This window comes from Xyrauchen texanus, chromosome 10 (genome assembly GCF_025860055.1).
Source record: "Xyrauchen texanus isolate HMW12.3.18 chromosome 10, RBS_HiC_50CHRs, whole genome shotgun sequence".
NCBI classification, from domain to species: Eukaryota; Metazoa; Chordata; class Actinopteri; order Cypriniformes; family Catostomidae; genus Xyrauchen; species Xyrauchen texanus.
This window is the reverse complement of record NC_068285.1, coordinates 853,777-869,013: the sequence shown is the minus strand read 5'-3', so window position 1 is coordinate 869,013 and position 15,237 is coordinate 853,777. Positions and strand designations below refer to the sequence as shown.

Genomic DNA, 15,237 nt, shown 5'->3' with positions numbered 1-15,237 from the left:
TATTACTTTTACTACTTCAGCTATGTCAGTCTGAGAAAGAAATAAGAGTAGTATGATGGTATGCCATTACCAAGGTGTTTATTATGATAACTCCAGTTCCAATAAACTCTTCTTAATTCATGTTTTTATAACAGCACATTATTTATCTCATATTATAATATGTTTATCATAGTAATATCATGTTTATTCATACAAAAATTCAAAATTACTAAAAATATGGACTCCTTTATTGGTATCAAAATAATTAGATATTTATTGGACTTTCTCTTGTACACACAGCAGGCGCTGTATTTAGAAGAACTCAATCTTTTCAAATCAGTAATGTTTTCAGTTTTTATATGTAAATTTAAATCCTGAGTTCTGATTTCCACTTCATCTGTAATAAACAAAGCAATCATTGTGGGATCGTCTGTGACTAATGTGGGTTCAGCACATGTCGTGAAACAGAATGTGTCCGGCTTGATGGCTCCGTTTTCAACTCATTCCGCTACTACAGCTGTTAAATCTTGCAGATTCAAGCTGCAGTTGAAGTTGAACACACCTAATGAATGTTATTGGGTATATCTCAATCAGCTCTCTAGTTCACTAAGCAGGGCACTGGTCAGGGAGTCAGCCATTTTTATGGCTGTCCCAGTCGCACAATCATTCCAGTGCACTGAAACATTCTCTCCCTAAAAATTCTCATAAAAACCAGAGAGCATCGTTGATCACTGTGTTCACTTACCAGAAATTTTGTCATGTCTTCTGAAATCTCTCATGTCATTATAGGATGAGCGCAAGTATAAATACATGATGTCAAAGCCTTATTTTCTCTTTAAAAGATTGATAGAGTAAATTGACTTCTCAGCTTAATGCCAAGTGTTTTACACAGTGGCCTGAAAAACGGGGCCACATTGTGAAAGAGAAGCACCTACATTTTCTGCCACTGAAAAGAGCTAAACAATTTACTTTTTTTTTGTAGCAAGTTGTTACGTATGATGTCACAGTACCTGCGTGAAGTTGGCCCCCCACCCAACGCAAAACTTCGGCAAAATAGTCTCAATCGTTTGTGCTTCGTTTGTGCTGGTTTGTGCTGTAAACATTTTCGTTTGTGCTGCTTTGGTTTTTTAGATATTAAACGAATATTTATAGGTCATTCTGAGGTCACTCAGCCCCCCGCATGCTCCAAATTCACCCCAAATAGTCTCAATCGTTTGTGCTTCATCTGTGCTGGTTTGTGCCGGTAAAAGTTTTGTTTGTGCTGCTTCAGATTTTTTAATATTAGACATTGAATTATTGGCAATGACGTCACACAGCCCCCCCCACATGCTCCAAATTCACCCAAAATAGTCTCAATCGTTTGTGCTTCGTTTGTGCTGTAAAAAAATGTGTTTGTGCTGCTTCGGTTTTTTAGATATTAAAATAATATTTATAGGTCATTCTGAGGTCACTCAGCCCCCCACATGCTCTAAATACACCCCAAATAGTCTCAATCGTTTGTGCTTCATTTGTGCTGATTTGTGCCAGTAAAAGTTTTGTTTGTGCTGCTTCGGTTTTTAAAATATTAGACATTGAATTATAGGCGATGAAAAAATTTGCAAACGACTATGAGCAATCAAACATATTGGCCATATATTTTTTCTTTTTACCCAACAGCTGTGCTGAGAAGCCTTCACTAAAACTTATAGATTAACACACTGTTATCTTATCATTTCTCTCAGTCTGATGGGCTGCAATCTGACAGAGCAAAGTTGTTCAGCACTGGGCTCGGTTTTCAGCTCAAACTCCTCAAGTCTGAGAGAGCTGAACCTAAGTAACAATGACCTGCAGGATTCAGGAGTGAAGCTGCTGTCTGATGCACTGAAGAGTCCTCACTGTACACTGGAAATACTGAGGTTTGTGTTTGCAGATTTATTAGTACATTGGAATATACAATATGAATATATTGTGGTTCATAGCTGTGACAATGAAACAATAAATGTGTTATGTCTGAGTAATGAGGCTGACGAAGAGATGCGGATCCAAACGCAGTTAGAGTTTATTTGACAACAGAACACTAAGTGAACAAAAGAGCAACCCACGATGGGGAAAAGAAACATAAACTAGATAAGGAAATCACGGTAGAGACAAACTGGGAACAAGGGAGAGACGCAAACATCAGGCTAACATCAAACAACGATTCACAAAGACTGAACAAAGACACGGGGTATAAATACACAGACAGGGAAAAAAGGGACCAATGAAAGAACAGAACTCAAACAAGATAACAATGTGATTAACAGAAACCAAAGGCAAATTAACAAGGGCAGGTGAAAACAATGAACAGAGGAAAACACGAACGCTAACAAAGAGACTATGGAATTACATAAGGGACTAAAGTGAAAACTGAGAAATGCAAAAGTGACAACAAATGGTAAACAAATGGGCAACAGAGAAACAAGACAGGGTGGACTAAGGAGTTAAATAAGGGAACACAAATGAACACAAGTGAAACAAGGACTAAACTGAACTTCAAAATAAAAGCACGAAGACAAGACAGGGTAATCATTACAGAGCCCCCCCTTTAAAGATCGGATTCCAGACGATCCAAAACAACGAAACAAAAGACAAAAAGACCCACAAAGAAAAAACAAAATGAGGGCACCAGGGGCAAACACACAGAGACAGTTCACGGGGGTACAAGGGGCACTGCGACAGTCCACGGGGGCCATTAGGCAGTCCAGGGAGGTGGAGAGGGTAGACAGGTAGACAGGTAGACCGGGGAGGTACACTGGGCAGGCAGGAAGTCCGGGGGGCACAGAGGGCAAGACAGGCAGAACATGGGGGCCGAGAGGGCAGGCAGGTAGTCTATGGGGGTGTGTCAGGGGACCAGGGTCAGGGGGCCAGGAGAGAGGACTCAGGACGGGAACAGGGGCAGGAGGCCTGGGTGGAGGCCACAGGACGGGAACAGGGTCAGAAGCCCTGGGAGGAGGCCACAAGACAGGGACCGGGTCAGGAGGCCTGGGAGGAGGCCACAGAATAGTAGCCGGCTTCGGTGGCCTGGGAGGTGGTTGTGGGCCAATGGCCGGTTCAGGGGACCTGGGAGATGACCACCGGGCAAGGGCTGGTTCGGGGAACCTAGGAGGTGTGGCCACTGGGGGAGCTGGCGGAGCCGCGTGAGGCGGAGCCAAGGAGGACCTCTGAGGCGGGGCAGTCGAAGACTTGGGTGGCGGCGCCGCAGGAGGCATAGGCAGGGCCGCAGGAGACCCTGGGGGCGGAGCAGAGGCAGGCAGAGCCATGGTGTACCCTGTGGGCGGAGCCGTAGAAAGCTTGGGAGGCGGCGCCGTGGGAGGCTCGGGAGACGGAGCCGAGGGAGGCTCGGGAGGTGGAGCAGGGGGAGGCGATGGCGTAGAAGGCTCAGAAGGCGGAGCTGAGGGAGGCTCAGGAGGCGGAGCCGAAGGAGGTTCTAGAGGCGGAGGCCTGGAGGGCTCTGGAGGTGGAGCCGATGGAGGGGGCGCCGTAGGATGCTCTAGAGGCGGAGCCCTAGAAGGCTCTGGAGGCTCAGGAGGCGGAGCTGAGGGAGGCTCTGGAGGCGGGGCTGAGGGAGGCTCAGAAGACGGAGCAGAGGAAGGCCTAGGAGGTGGAGCTGGGGATGGCACAGGAGACGGAGCCAAGGAAGGCTCAGGAGACGGAGCCGCAGGAGGCTCAGCCGTAGGAGGCTCTGGAGGGGGCTCGGAAGGCAGAGCCGTGGATGGCTCGAGGGGCTTGAAGGGTGGAGCCCTGGGAGGTTCGAGAGGCTTGAGGGGCGGAGCCCTGGAAGGCTCGAGAGGCTCGAGGGGCGGAGCCCTGGAAGGCTGAAGAGGCTTGGGGGGCGGAGCCATGGTAGGCTCGAGAAGCAGAGCCCTGGAAGGCTCGAGAGGCTTGAGGGGCGGAGCCCTGGGAGGCTCGAGAGGCTTGAGGGGCGGAGCCCTGGGAGGCTCGAGAGGCTTGAGGGGCGGAGCCCTGGGAGGCTCGAGAGGCTTGAGGGGCGGAGCCCTGGGAGGCTCGAGGGGCGGAGCCCTGGAAGGCTCGAGAGGCTTGAGGGGCGGAGCCCTGGAAGGCTCGAGAGGCGGAGCCATGGTAGGCTCGAGAGGCGGAGCCCTGGAAGGCTCGAGAGGCTTGAGGGGTGGAGCCCTGGGAGGCTCGAGAGGCGGAGCCCTGGAAGGCTCGAGAGGCTTGAGGGGTGGAGCCCTGGAAGGCTCGAGAGGCTTGAGAGGCGGAGCCCTGGGAGACTCGAGAGGCTTGAGAGGCGGAGCCCTGGGAGGCTCGAGAGGCAGAGCCCTGGGAGGCTCGAGAGGCTTGAGAGGCGGAGCCCTGGAAGCCTTGAGAGGCGGAGCCCTGGAAGGCTCGAGAGGCTTGAGAGGCGGAGCCCTGGGAGGCTCGAGAGGCGGAGCCCTGGGAGGCTCGAGAGGCTCGAGAGGCGGAGCCCTGGGAGGCTCGAGAGGCGGAGCCCTGGGAGGCTCGAGAGGCTTGAGAGGCGGGGCTCTGTAAAGCTCGGGAGGCGGAGCCCTGGAAAGCTCGGGAGGCGGAGCTCTGGAAAGCTCGGGAAACTCGGATGGCGGAGCTCTGGAAAGCTCGGGAAACTCGGATGGCGGAGCTCTGGAAAGCTCGGGAGGAGGAGCCCTAGGGGGCTCGAGAGGCGCTGGCTCTTGGAAGGTCACGGCCATTGGCACTGGCACTGGCTCTTGGATGGTCAAGGCTTCTGGCACTGGCTCTTGTTCGGTCACGGCTACTGGCACTGGCTCTTGGACGGTCAAGGCTTCGGGCGCTGGCTCTTGGACGGTCAAGGCTTCGGGCGCTGGCTCAGGGACGGTCGAGGCTTCGGGCGCTGGCTCAGGGACGGTCGAGGCTTCGGGCGCTGGCTCGGGGACGGTCGAGGCTTCGGGCGCTGGCTCGGGGACGGTCGAGGCTTCGGGCGCTGGCTCGGGGACGGTCGAGGCTTCGGCGCTGGCTCGGGACGGTCGAGGCTTCGGGCGCTGGCTCGGGACGGTCGAGGCTACGGCGCTGGCTCGGGACGGTCGAGGCTACGGGCGCTGGCTCGGGACGGTCGAGGCTACGGGCGCTGGCTCGGGACGGTCGAGGCTACGGGCGCTGGCTCGGGACGGTCGAGGCTACGGGCGCTGGCTCGGGACGGTCGAGGCTACGGGCGCTGGCTCGGGACGGTCGAGGCTACGGGCGCTGGCTCGGGACGGTCGAGGCTACGGGCGCTGGCTCGGGACGGTCGAGGCTACAGGCGCTGGCTCGGGACGGTCGAGGCTACAGGCGCTGGCTCGGGACGGTCGAGGCTACAGGCGCTGGCTCGGGACGGTCGAGGCTACAGGCGCTGGCTCGGGGACGGTCGAGGCTACAGGCGCTGGCTCGGGGACGGTCGAGGCTACAGGCGCTGGCTCAGGGACGGTCGAGGCTACAGGCGCTGGCTCAGGGACGGTCGAGGCTACAGGCGCTGGCTCAGGGACGTTTGAGGCTTGCGGCATTGGCTCATTGACGTTTGAGGCTTGCGGCACTGGCTCATTGACGTTTGAGGCTAGCGGCACTGGCTCACTGACGGTTGAGGCTAGCGGCACTGGCTCACTGACGGTTGAGGCTAGCGGCACTGGCTCACTGACGGTTGAGGCTAGCGGCACTGGCTCACTGACGGTTGAGGCTAGCGGCACTGGCTCACTGACGTCTGAGGCTGCAGGCTCTGGCTGGGTTACCGTGGTTGGCGAGGATTCGGGCTCGCTCACGGTGACATGCGTGGGCTCTAGCTCGCTCACCGTGACATGCGTGGGCTCTAGCTCGCTCACCGTGACATGCGTGGGCTCTAGCTCGCTCACCGTGACATGCGTGGGCTCTAGCTCGCTCACCGTGACATGCGTGGGCTCTAGCTCGCTCACCGTGACATGCGTGGGCTCTAGCTCGCTCACCGTGACATGCGTGGGCCGGAGGCGGAAGCCCGTCTTCTCCTCCTTCTCCGGCAGACAGGGAGGACCGCGCTGGCTCGTTGACCGGCGCCGAAAGCGATCGAACCACGGGCTGAATGGAGGGTCAATTCTGCGGGAGGCGCTACGGGTTCTCCTCGATGATGTCCACAGTTAGATGAGAACCGCAGATCTGTAGGGTCTCCTCAACTAACGCGTCAAGCGCCCAGTCGCTGTTGCCGGTGGCAGCCGTTCCTTCAGCCCGTCATTCAGGTTACCTCGGAAGAAGACCACGAGGGAGTAATTTGGGAAGTCGGAAACGTTCGCCAGAGCCAGAAAGTCGTGGATGTGGTCTTCTATAGGTCGGTCCCCTTGCTTCAGGCTGAGCAGATCGTAATTCGCTTGGAAAACTGCTGGATCCATTGTGGTCAATCGTTCTGTTATGTCTGAGTAATGAGGCTGACGAAGAGATGCGGATCCAAACGCAGTTAGAGTTTATTTGACAACAGAACACTAAGTGAACAAAAGAACAACCCACGATGGGGAAAAGAAACATAAACTAGATAAGGAAATCACGGTAGAGACAAACTGGGAACAAGGGAGAGACGCAAACATCAGGCTAACATCAAACAACGATTGACAAAGACTGAACAAAGACACGGGGTATAAATACACAGACAGGGAAAAAAGGGACCAATGAAAGAACAGAACTCAAACAAGATAACAATGTGATTAACAGAAACCAAAGGCAAATTAACAAGGGCAGGTGAAAACAATGAACAGAGGAAAACACGAACGCTAACAAAGAGACTATGGAATTACATAAGGGACTAAAGTGAAAACTGAGAAATGCAAAAGTGACAACAAATGGTAAACAAATGGGCAACAGAGAAACAAGACAGGGTGGACTAAGGAGTTAAATAAGGGAACACAAATGAACACAAGTGAAACAAGGACTAAACTGAACTTCAAAATAAAAGCACGAAGACAAGACAGGGTAATCATTACAAAATGGCCCAGTGACTGTCACAACCCTTCATATCAAATTGTAGAGCATTCACTCTGTTATTACCATTTGTTTTATAAAACTGCTTTTTATCATTGTTTCTTTATTGTTTTAGGTTTGCAGCTTGTAGATTCACTGGTCAGTGCTGTGAAAGTTTGTCTTCAGTTCTACAATCATCAAAATCCCTTAGAGAGCTGGACCTGAGTAACAATGACCTGCAGGATTCAGGAGTGAAGCTGCTCTCTGATGCACTGAAGAGTCCTCACTGTATACTGGAAATAATGAGGTTTGTGTTTGCAGATTTATTAGTACATTGGAATATACAATATGAATATATTGTGGTTCATAGCTGTGACAATGAAACAATAAATGGCTCAGTGACTGTCACAACCATTCATATCAAACTGTAGAGCATTCACTCTGTTATTACCATTTGTTATATAAAACTGCTCTTTATCATTGTTCTTTATTTGTTTTAGGTTTGCTGCTTGTAGATTCACTGATCAGTGCTGTGAAAGTTTGTCTTCATTTCTACAATCATCAAAATCCCTGAGAGAGCTGGACCTGAGTAACAATGACCTGCAGGATTCAGGAGTGAAGCTGCTCTCTGATGCACTGAAGAGTCCTCACTGTACACTGGAAATACTGAGGTTTGTCTTTGCAGATTCATTAGTACATTGGAATATACGATATGAATATATTGTGGTACATAGCTGTGGTTACTGTGTACCATTGGTTGACCGATATGGTTTTTAATGGCCGATATCGATACCCAGAGAGCAAGGTGGCCAATAGACCGATACAAGGCCGACATATCACACAATGGCATGTAACAACAAAACAAACTGTGACTAGTCGTTTACCAACACATTCTCACCCCGACTCGTCACATACGGACGCTTCGGGCAGTTTCGTCACATATTGACGAGTTGGGTATACCTTTGGCGTCATTTTTCGACGCGCAGGGTAGTCCGATAGACTTCTATGTATCTCCAAACCGGAGCGTTTTTTTATGCTTTATCTGGCCCTCCAACTGTTTTTTTATGTTTTAAAACCCTCACAATGTGATATCAAAGTGCCCTCTCAGCAAAGGTTTAGCGCGTTCATAGGGAACCGCATTCATCGGTGACTTTAACAACATAGAAGTGTATCGGACTACCCTGCGCGTCGAAAAATGACGCCAAAGGTATACCCAACTCGTCAATAAGTGACGCCAAAGGGGTCCTCCCGAAGCATCCATATGTGACGAGTTGGGTGTGGGAATGTGTTGCGTTTACATGTCTCATACGCTTCATGTGCAGGCATGTGATTTTCGTCGCCAAACGGGGAAATTTATTGGCCAATGCCGATAATTAAATATGTCAGAATATCATCGGATTTATCGGCCTTGGCGATGTAACAATCGCCAACTACTGTGTACTTGTGGATGGGCTCCCTCTGCTGAGTCTGTTTCCTCTCAAGTGAATCAAGTTATTCTGATTGTGACATCACAGTTCAAAATTATCACAACATTAATTTATGTCCAGCTCTTTAGAAAACCCGGTAACACTTTAGAATAAGGTTCCTTCGTTAACGAAGAACTACACAGGAACAAATGTGTAACACAATATTAACAATCTAGATTAATTAATTAGTAAGTAATAGCACACAGATGAAAGTGGTAGTTCACTATTATCTAATGAATAACTACTATTTTTTTAAAACTTCCCAGAGAACTACTGAAAAAGTTTCATAATTCATGCAAAACTAATCAATAACTAATGCAGGACAAATGACTAGCACCACAATAACATTTGAACTGCTACTGTAAACGAATACACAACGTTGTTTACATTATCAATATGTAATAGCATAGTATAGCAGACTTATGATTTGGGAAAGCTGTCAATAATTAGCTTATGCTGTCTCCTAGAACTATTTATCAACTGAATAATTTTAAAGAAATGGATTTTTAAATGCAGTTGTCGGGACCTTACTTGTTCTGTGGCCAATTTTCTGGCATTCCTCTGGACTGGCATTGAATCACTAGAGTCATGGTGACTACTGGAACATATTGAGTCATCAGCCATCCAAATACCATATACAGTTATTTCATTATTTAACCTACCTCCCAAATAAATATGTTTTCATGTATCTCTCCTAGCTCATATATACATGTGTGTGTGTGTGTGTGTGTGTGAATAACTTGTGAATGAATAGAAGATTCTACACTTTAGGATTAGCTTTTCATTAGTAACTACTGTAATAATCATGGTAACTAACTAGTAATGACTCATGTGTTCAAAAACTTCAAAAGCTTAAAATGACTTCAGTGTTTAATAAATGGTTGCACAGTAAACATGTAACCCTGAGGAATATATTTGTCATTTTCTATATTTACTGAAACATTATGATAAAATGCTTTGTTTTATTTTTCTTTTGTAATTTGAAATATTTTTATTTTGAATATGTATTGTTTTATTTTCTTTACTAAATATAATTTAAAAAATAATTATTTGCATTTATTTTGGATGATGAAGAGGACTTTTAAAATCAAAGTCATTTTTATACCAATTTTTCAATTTTATATCAACATATCTCTGCCTGAAAAAAGAGTGTGTGCCAACTACAGGGGTATCACACTTCTCAGCCTCCCTGGTAAAGTTTACTCCAAGGTGCTGGAGAGGAGGGTTCGGCCGATTGTCGAACCTCGGATTGAAGAGGAACAATGCTGTTTTCGTCCTGGCCGTGGAACGACGGACCAGATCTTTACTCTCGCAAGGATCCTGGAGGGGGCCTGGGAGTATGCCCATCCGATCTACATGTGTTTTGTGGATCTGGAGAAGGCGTATGACCGGGTCCCCCAGGAGAGACTGTGGGAGGTGCTGCGGGAGTACGGGGTGGGGGGGTCCCTTAGGGCAATCCAATCCCTGTATGTCCAAAGCGAGAGCTGTGTCCGGGTTCTCGGCACAAAGTCGAATTCATTCCATGTGGGGGTTGGTCTCCGCCAAGGCTGCGCTTTGTCACCAATCCTGTTTGTGATATTCATGGACAGGATATCGAGGCATAGTCGGGGTGGGGAAGGTGTGCGGCTCGGTGAGCTGGGGATCTCATCGCTGCTCTTTGCAGATGATGTTGTCTTCTTGTCATCATCGGTCCGTGACCTTCAGCTCTCACTGGATCGCTTGGCAGTCAAGTGTGAAGCAGCTGGGATGAGGATTAGCCATGGTTCTCAGCAGGAAACCGATGGAGTGCGTACTCCAGGTAGGGGAGCAGGTATTGCCCCAAGTGAAGGAGTTCAAGTACCTCGGGGTCTTGTTCACGAGTGAGGGGACAATAGAGCGGGAGGTTGGCCGGAGAATCGGGACAGCGGGGGCGGTATTGCACTCGCTATATCGCACCGTTGTCACGAAAAGAGAGCTGAGCCGAAAGGCAAAGCTCTCGATCTACCGGTCAATTTTTGTTCCTACCCTCACCTATGGTCATGAAGGCTGGGTCATGACCGAAAGAACTAGGTCACGAGGTACAAGCGGCGAAATTGGCTTCCTCAGAAGGGTGGCGGGCTTCTCCCTTAGAGATAGGGTGAGGAGGTCAGTCATCCGTGAGGAGCTAGCCGCTGCTGCTTCACGTCAAAAGGAGCCAGTTGAGGTGGTTTGGGCATCTGGTAAGGATGCCCCCTGGCCGCCTCCCTAGGGAGGTGTTTCAGGCACGTCCAGCTGGGAGGAGGCCTCGGGGAAGACCCAGGATTAGGTGGAGAGATTACATCTCCACACTGGCCTGGGAACGCCTCGGGGTCCCCCAGTCAGAGCTGGTTAATGTGGCTCGGGATAGGGAAGTTTTGGGCCCCCTGCTGGAGCAGCTACCCCGCGACCCGACTTCGGATAAGCGGTTGAAGATGGATGGATGGATGGATCTCTGCCTGACTTTTGGAGATCTCTGCCTGAATGAAGGAACACCACCTTCATCTCAACCTGGCCAAGACTAAACTCGTTGATGGAACTTGTGATCCTAGCAAACCCATCTGTTACTGTTCATCTGTGCTCCACTACTGTGAGACCTACAAGGACAGCTGAAACCTGAGAGTAGTAATTGATGAACAGCTACATTTTAGTACTCGCATCTCATCAACTGCCTGGTCTTGCAGGTTTGTGCTTTATTACATCAGAAAAATCAGACCTTTCCTGTCTGACTATGCTGCGCAGTCCCTGGTCCAAGCTCTGGTTATTTCAAGATTGGACTTCTGCAGTGTTCTGTTGGATAGCCCTCCAGCTAGTGCTATCAAGCCACCGCAGATGGTCCTGAATGCGGTGGCACGTCTGTTTTTCAACCCACAAAAGAGGGCTCACATCATACCCCTCTTGGTCTTACTCCACTGGCTATGCATAAAATTCAAAGCTTTGAATTTGGCCCTCAGGACAAACAGTGGAACAGCGCCCTCTTACACCTGGTGGTCCCATCACAATGAGGCACTTCACATTCATTCGCTTTCTCTGTCCCCGGTGGTGGAATGAGCTTTCAACCACCTGCCGTTCTGCTGAAACCATTTCAACATTCAAGAAAAAGCTGAAAACATATCTATTCTGTGAGCACTTAACCTGTCCTAAATAAGGGCAATTCCTATTTAAGAAATATTTAAAAAAAATCCTTATCTGTCTCTTTCTTCTGTGCTAGTTTCTGTACTATTATAGCAACACTTAGTTAGGTACAGTTTACTTTTATATGACTAAGTGTTTATGTTCCTCATTTGTAAGTCACTTTGGATAAAAGCATCTGCTTAATGACTAAATGTAAATGTATTTTATCTGACTTTTTATGTGTGTGTGTTTGTGGATTTTCTTACTGTTTATGTGTGTGTTTTTAGATTATCTGACTGTTGAATGAACTAATTTATATAGCGCTTTTCTGACACTATAATCAAAGCACTTTACACAGTGAACAGGGGACTCTCCTCAACCACCACTAGTGTGCGCATCCACATGGATAATACGATGGCAGATATAGTGCACCAGTATGCTCACCCCACACCAGCTATTGGTGGAGAGGAGAGAGTTATACAGCCAATTAGTGGCTGGGGATTATTAGGAGGCCATGATTGAGAAGGGCCAATAGGGGGAATTTAGCCAGGACACTAGGGTTATACCCCTACTCTTTACAAGAAGTGCTCTAGGATGTTTTTAATAACCACAGAGAGTCAGGACCTGATTTTAACATCTCATCCAAAGGACAGTGTCTTTTTCCAGTATAATGTCCCCTTCACTATAGTGGGGCATTAAGACCCACACAGACCACAGGGTGAGCACCCCCTGCTGACCTCCCTAATATCTCTTCTAGGGCTGGGACAAAGCAAAAAATACGTTGACGCAAAATATGCGCGTCGATTCGTCAGACCCAAAAAAAAGATGGTGGCGCCGGAGAGTAGTGGCAACACGAGTGGCTCCTCAGACTATCAGAAATGCAAGGCGGCACGCACTCGTTCCTCTAAAGTATGGGAATTCTTTAATTTAAAAGAAAACAATTCCGTGTTATGTTGTCTTTGCAAAATGGAGATTGCCTTCCATTCTAGCACCACGGCAATGCACCAGCACCTGAAGAGGCGCCACCCGGGATCAGCTGCATGTTGAAATGCTCACATTCCTCCACTCCAATATATAACTGTATTTTGTCTTGAATGACAGAGACACACAGTGTTCTTAAGGTGAAAGGAAAGTGTCAGAGTGTAAGTTGTTATTTGCATGTGAATGAAGATGCTTTTTTTCAGTAAGCTAGGCCAATGTTCAACATTCTGAATGTTTATTTTCATATTTTTTTGTTGGAAAAGCACTCTCTGTATTAGCTTAAAGCCCTCAAGTTTACATTGGTTACTGTATTCTTTCAATTGCTCTAAACAAGTATTTTGGGTGACCTTTTTATTTTTTTATTGAATGCTAGACATCAAGTTGTTGTTATTTTAATCTGAAAGAAGAATTACAAGATGCACTTTTTTCAGTGAGCTAGGCCTATGTGTTTTCAAGGCTTCAAGGTTTTATTGAATGCTACCTCTGACTAAGAATGCATTACTTTGCACTTGTATAGTCTTTTATTTTGGAATTTTAAGAGCAATAAACATATATTGCAATGTTAAGGAATTCATGTTTTTTCATTCAGATATGTAAATCAACATGTATAAATTGCTATTAGTCAATTAATGGGGAGATAATCGAAATCGAATCGGACTAAAAAAAAAATAATTGCTAGATTAATCATTTAAAAAATAATCGTTTATCCCAGCCCTAATCTCTTCCAATCACAAACTTAGTTTTCCCCAGGAGGTCGCCCATCCAGGTACTGACCAGGCTCAACCCTGCTTGGCTTCAGTGGCAACCAGTCTTGAGCTACAGGTTAATATGTATGCTGGTAAATGCTGATGTTTGTTTATAGGTTATCTGACTGTTGATGTGCGTTTGTAGATTATTTGATTGGTTATATGCACGTTTTTAGATTATCTGACTGTTATGTATGTGTGTTTGTAGTTTATCTGGCTGTATGGTGACAGAGGAAGGCTGTTGTTCTGTGGCATCAGCTCTGAGATCAAATCTCTCACGCCTGAAAGAGCTGGATCTGAGCTACAATCACCCAGGAGAATCAGGAGTCAGGCTGCTCTCTGAAAGACTCAACGATCCAAACTGCACACTGGACAAACTTAAGTATGTTGAGCTGTAAAACCCTGTTTATACCCATATTAACCCCTTAAACCCAGGCCCTAATTGGTCTTGAATTTATTGGATGGTCAGTAAATTCACTGAAATAGCACCTGTATTTATTCCTTTTAAAAAATGTAAATCCTTAACAAATACACACAGAAGACATATATTTTTAATGTTTCATTAGAATGAGGACATTTTTGTAATCATTACATTTTATATAGAATATTATTTTTACTCATTTTAGGAAAACAATTCAAAAGAACTTTCTGTCACTTAACCCTTTCACACTTACTGGTGCATATTTGTGATGGTTTATTACTGGCACCCTTAGAGTAGCATCACAAATTTGTCTTTCTGCAGCAGTCAGTGATGTCAGATTCAAATTGGTTTTCATGCCAACACTAAACAGCTCTGCCCAAGTGCCTGTAATTCATATTCACACAAACTGATACTCATACAGTCTTTTCAAGCACATGGTATGATTATTTTATGACATCCAAATGGTCACAAAATTACTACTAGAAAAGTTTACAGCTCGTATACAAACAGTCAACACAAAATTGGGATCACTGATCCTCGCAGCCATGTCTGTTTACATTAGGTGATCATTCTGTTGTCAATCATAAGTAACTCAAACAGCAACTCAATAGTCTTTTCAAGCACACAGTACGCTCATTGAAACAGACAGCCAAATTGTCGCAAAACATCACGATAACGGACAACAGCTGACCTATATGCAGTTAACACAACAGGGAAATGAAATCATTCCAGTCCAGCCATCTTTGTTTACATTAGGTGACAATGTGTTTGACACACACACACACACACACACACACACACACACACACACACACACACACACACACACATACACACACACACACATATATGTTGGTACTCCTTTCATATTTCTCTCCATAGACATAATGATTTTTATACTGTACAAACTATCCCTGATAGCACACGTACATCAACCAGACGTCTATTTGATGTGTGTTTACATCTTAACAACATCTATTTTACATTGTTTGCTCATCTGCAATATGTCTATAATATGACAAATATTGTCTTGAATGTCAATAAGACATACAGCAGATGTCTTTGAGACATTTATGATCTAGAATGTTGTAAATCTGATATTTAAGATGTTTAGTAGATGTTTATTTCCAGATGAAAAGATCTAAAACAGACATCAGAGATGTACATATATTAAACCTGTAAACACACACAGTCACAAACATTGTTACTCCTATCATTATGTGGACTCTCCATAGACACAATAATTTTTATAATATATATTATATCCCCTAAACCTAACCCTCACAGAAACATTTGGGATATTTAAATTTAAAAAAAATTATATATTATGTATGTTTGAATTACAAGGACACTAAAGATGTCCTCATAAACCACATTTATAGCATAATACCTTTGTAACTACTAGTGTATAACCTAATAAAACCACCAAACACACACACACACACACACACACAGTGTACAGATAAACGGTATTGATGATTTATGACAATTTATTTATATAGCTATGTGTCATGTAATGAGTAAGTAACCCTATGGGGGAGCTGTTGTTATACATCACGCTATGTATAAAAAACGAAGTGAAATAAATACAGTACAGTAGACTAAAACTGATTTTGCATTCTTTTGATATTTT

The 15,237-nt window shown here is 46.3% G+C and overlaps 1 protein-coding gene across 6 annotated transcripts in view; it reads left to right on the top strand.

Annotated features, from left to right (window-relative positions):
* The window catches only part of LOC127650631 (NACHT, LRR and PYD domains-containing protein 3-like), a 280,247-nt gene that overhangs the window by 70,470 nt on the left and 194,540 nt on the right, over positions 1–15,237 (top strand). For 4 of the 6 annotated variants that reach the window (XM_052136186.1, XM_052136187.1, XM_052136185.1 and 1 more), the window contains exons 7-10: positions 1,701–1,874; positions 7,019–7,189; positions 7,383–7,553; positions 13,392–13,565. The exons of the other annotated variants lie outside the window; for them this stretch is intronic. In XM_052136186.1, the coding sequence (XP_051992146.1) occupies positions 1,701–1,874; positions 7,019–7,189; positions 7,383–7,553; positions 13,392–13,565 (690 nt within the window). The remainder of the gene's footprint in view (positions 1–1,700; positions 1,875–7,018; positions 7,190–7,382; positions 7,554–13,391; positions 13,566–15,237) is intronic. 6 annotated transcript variants of the gene reach the window in all.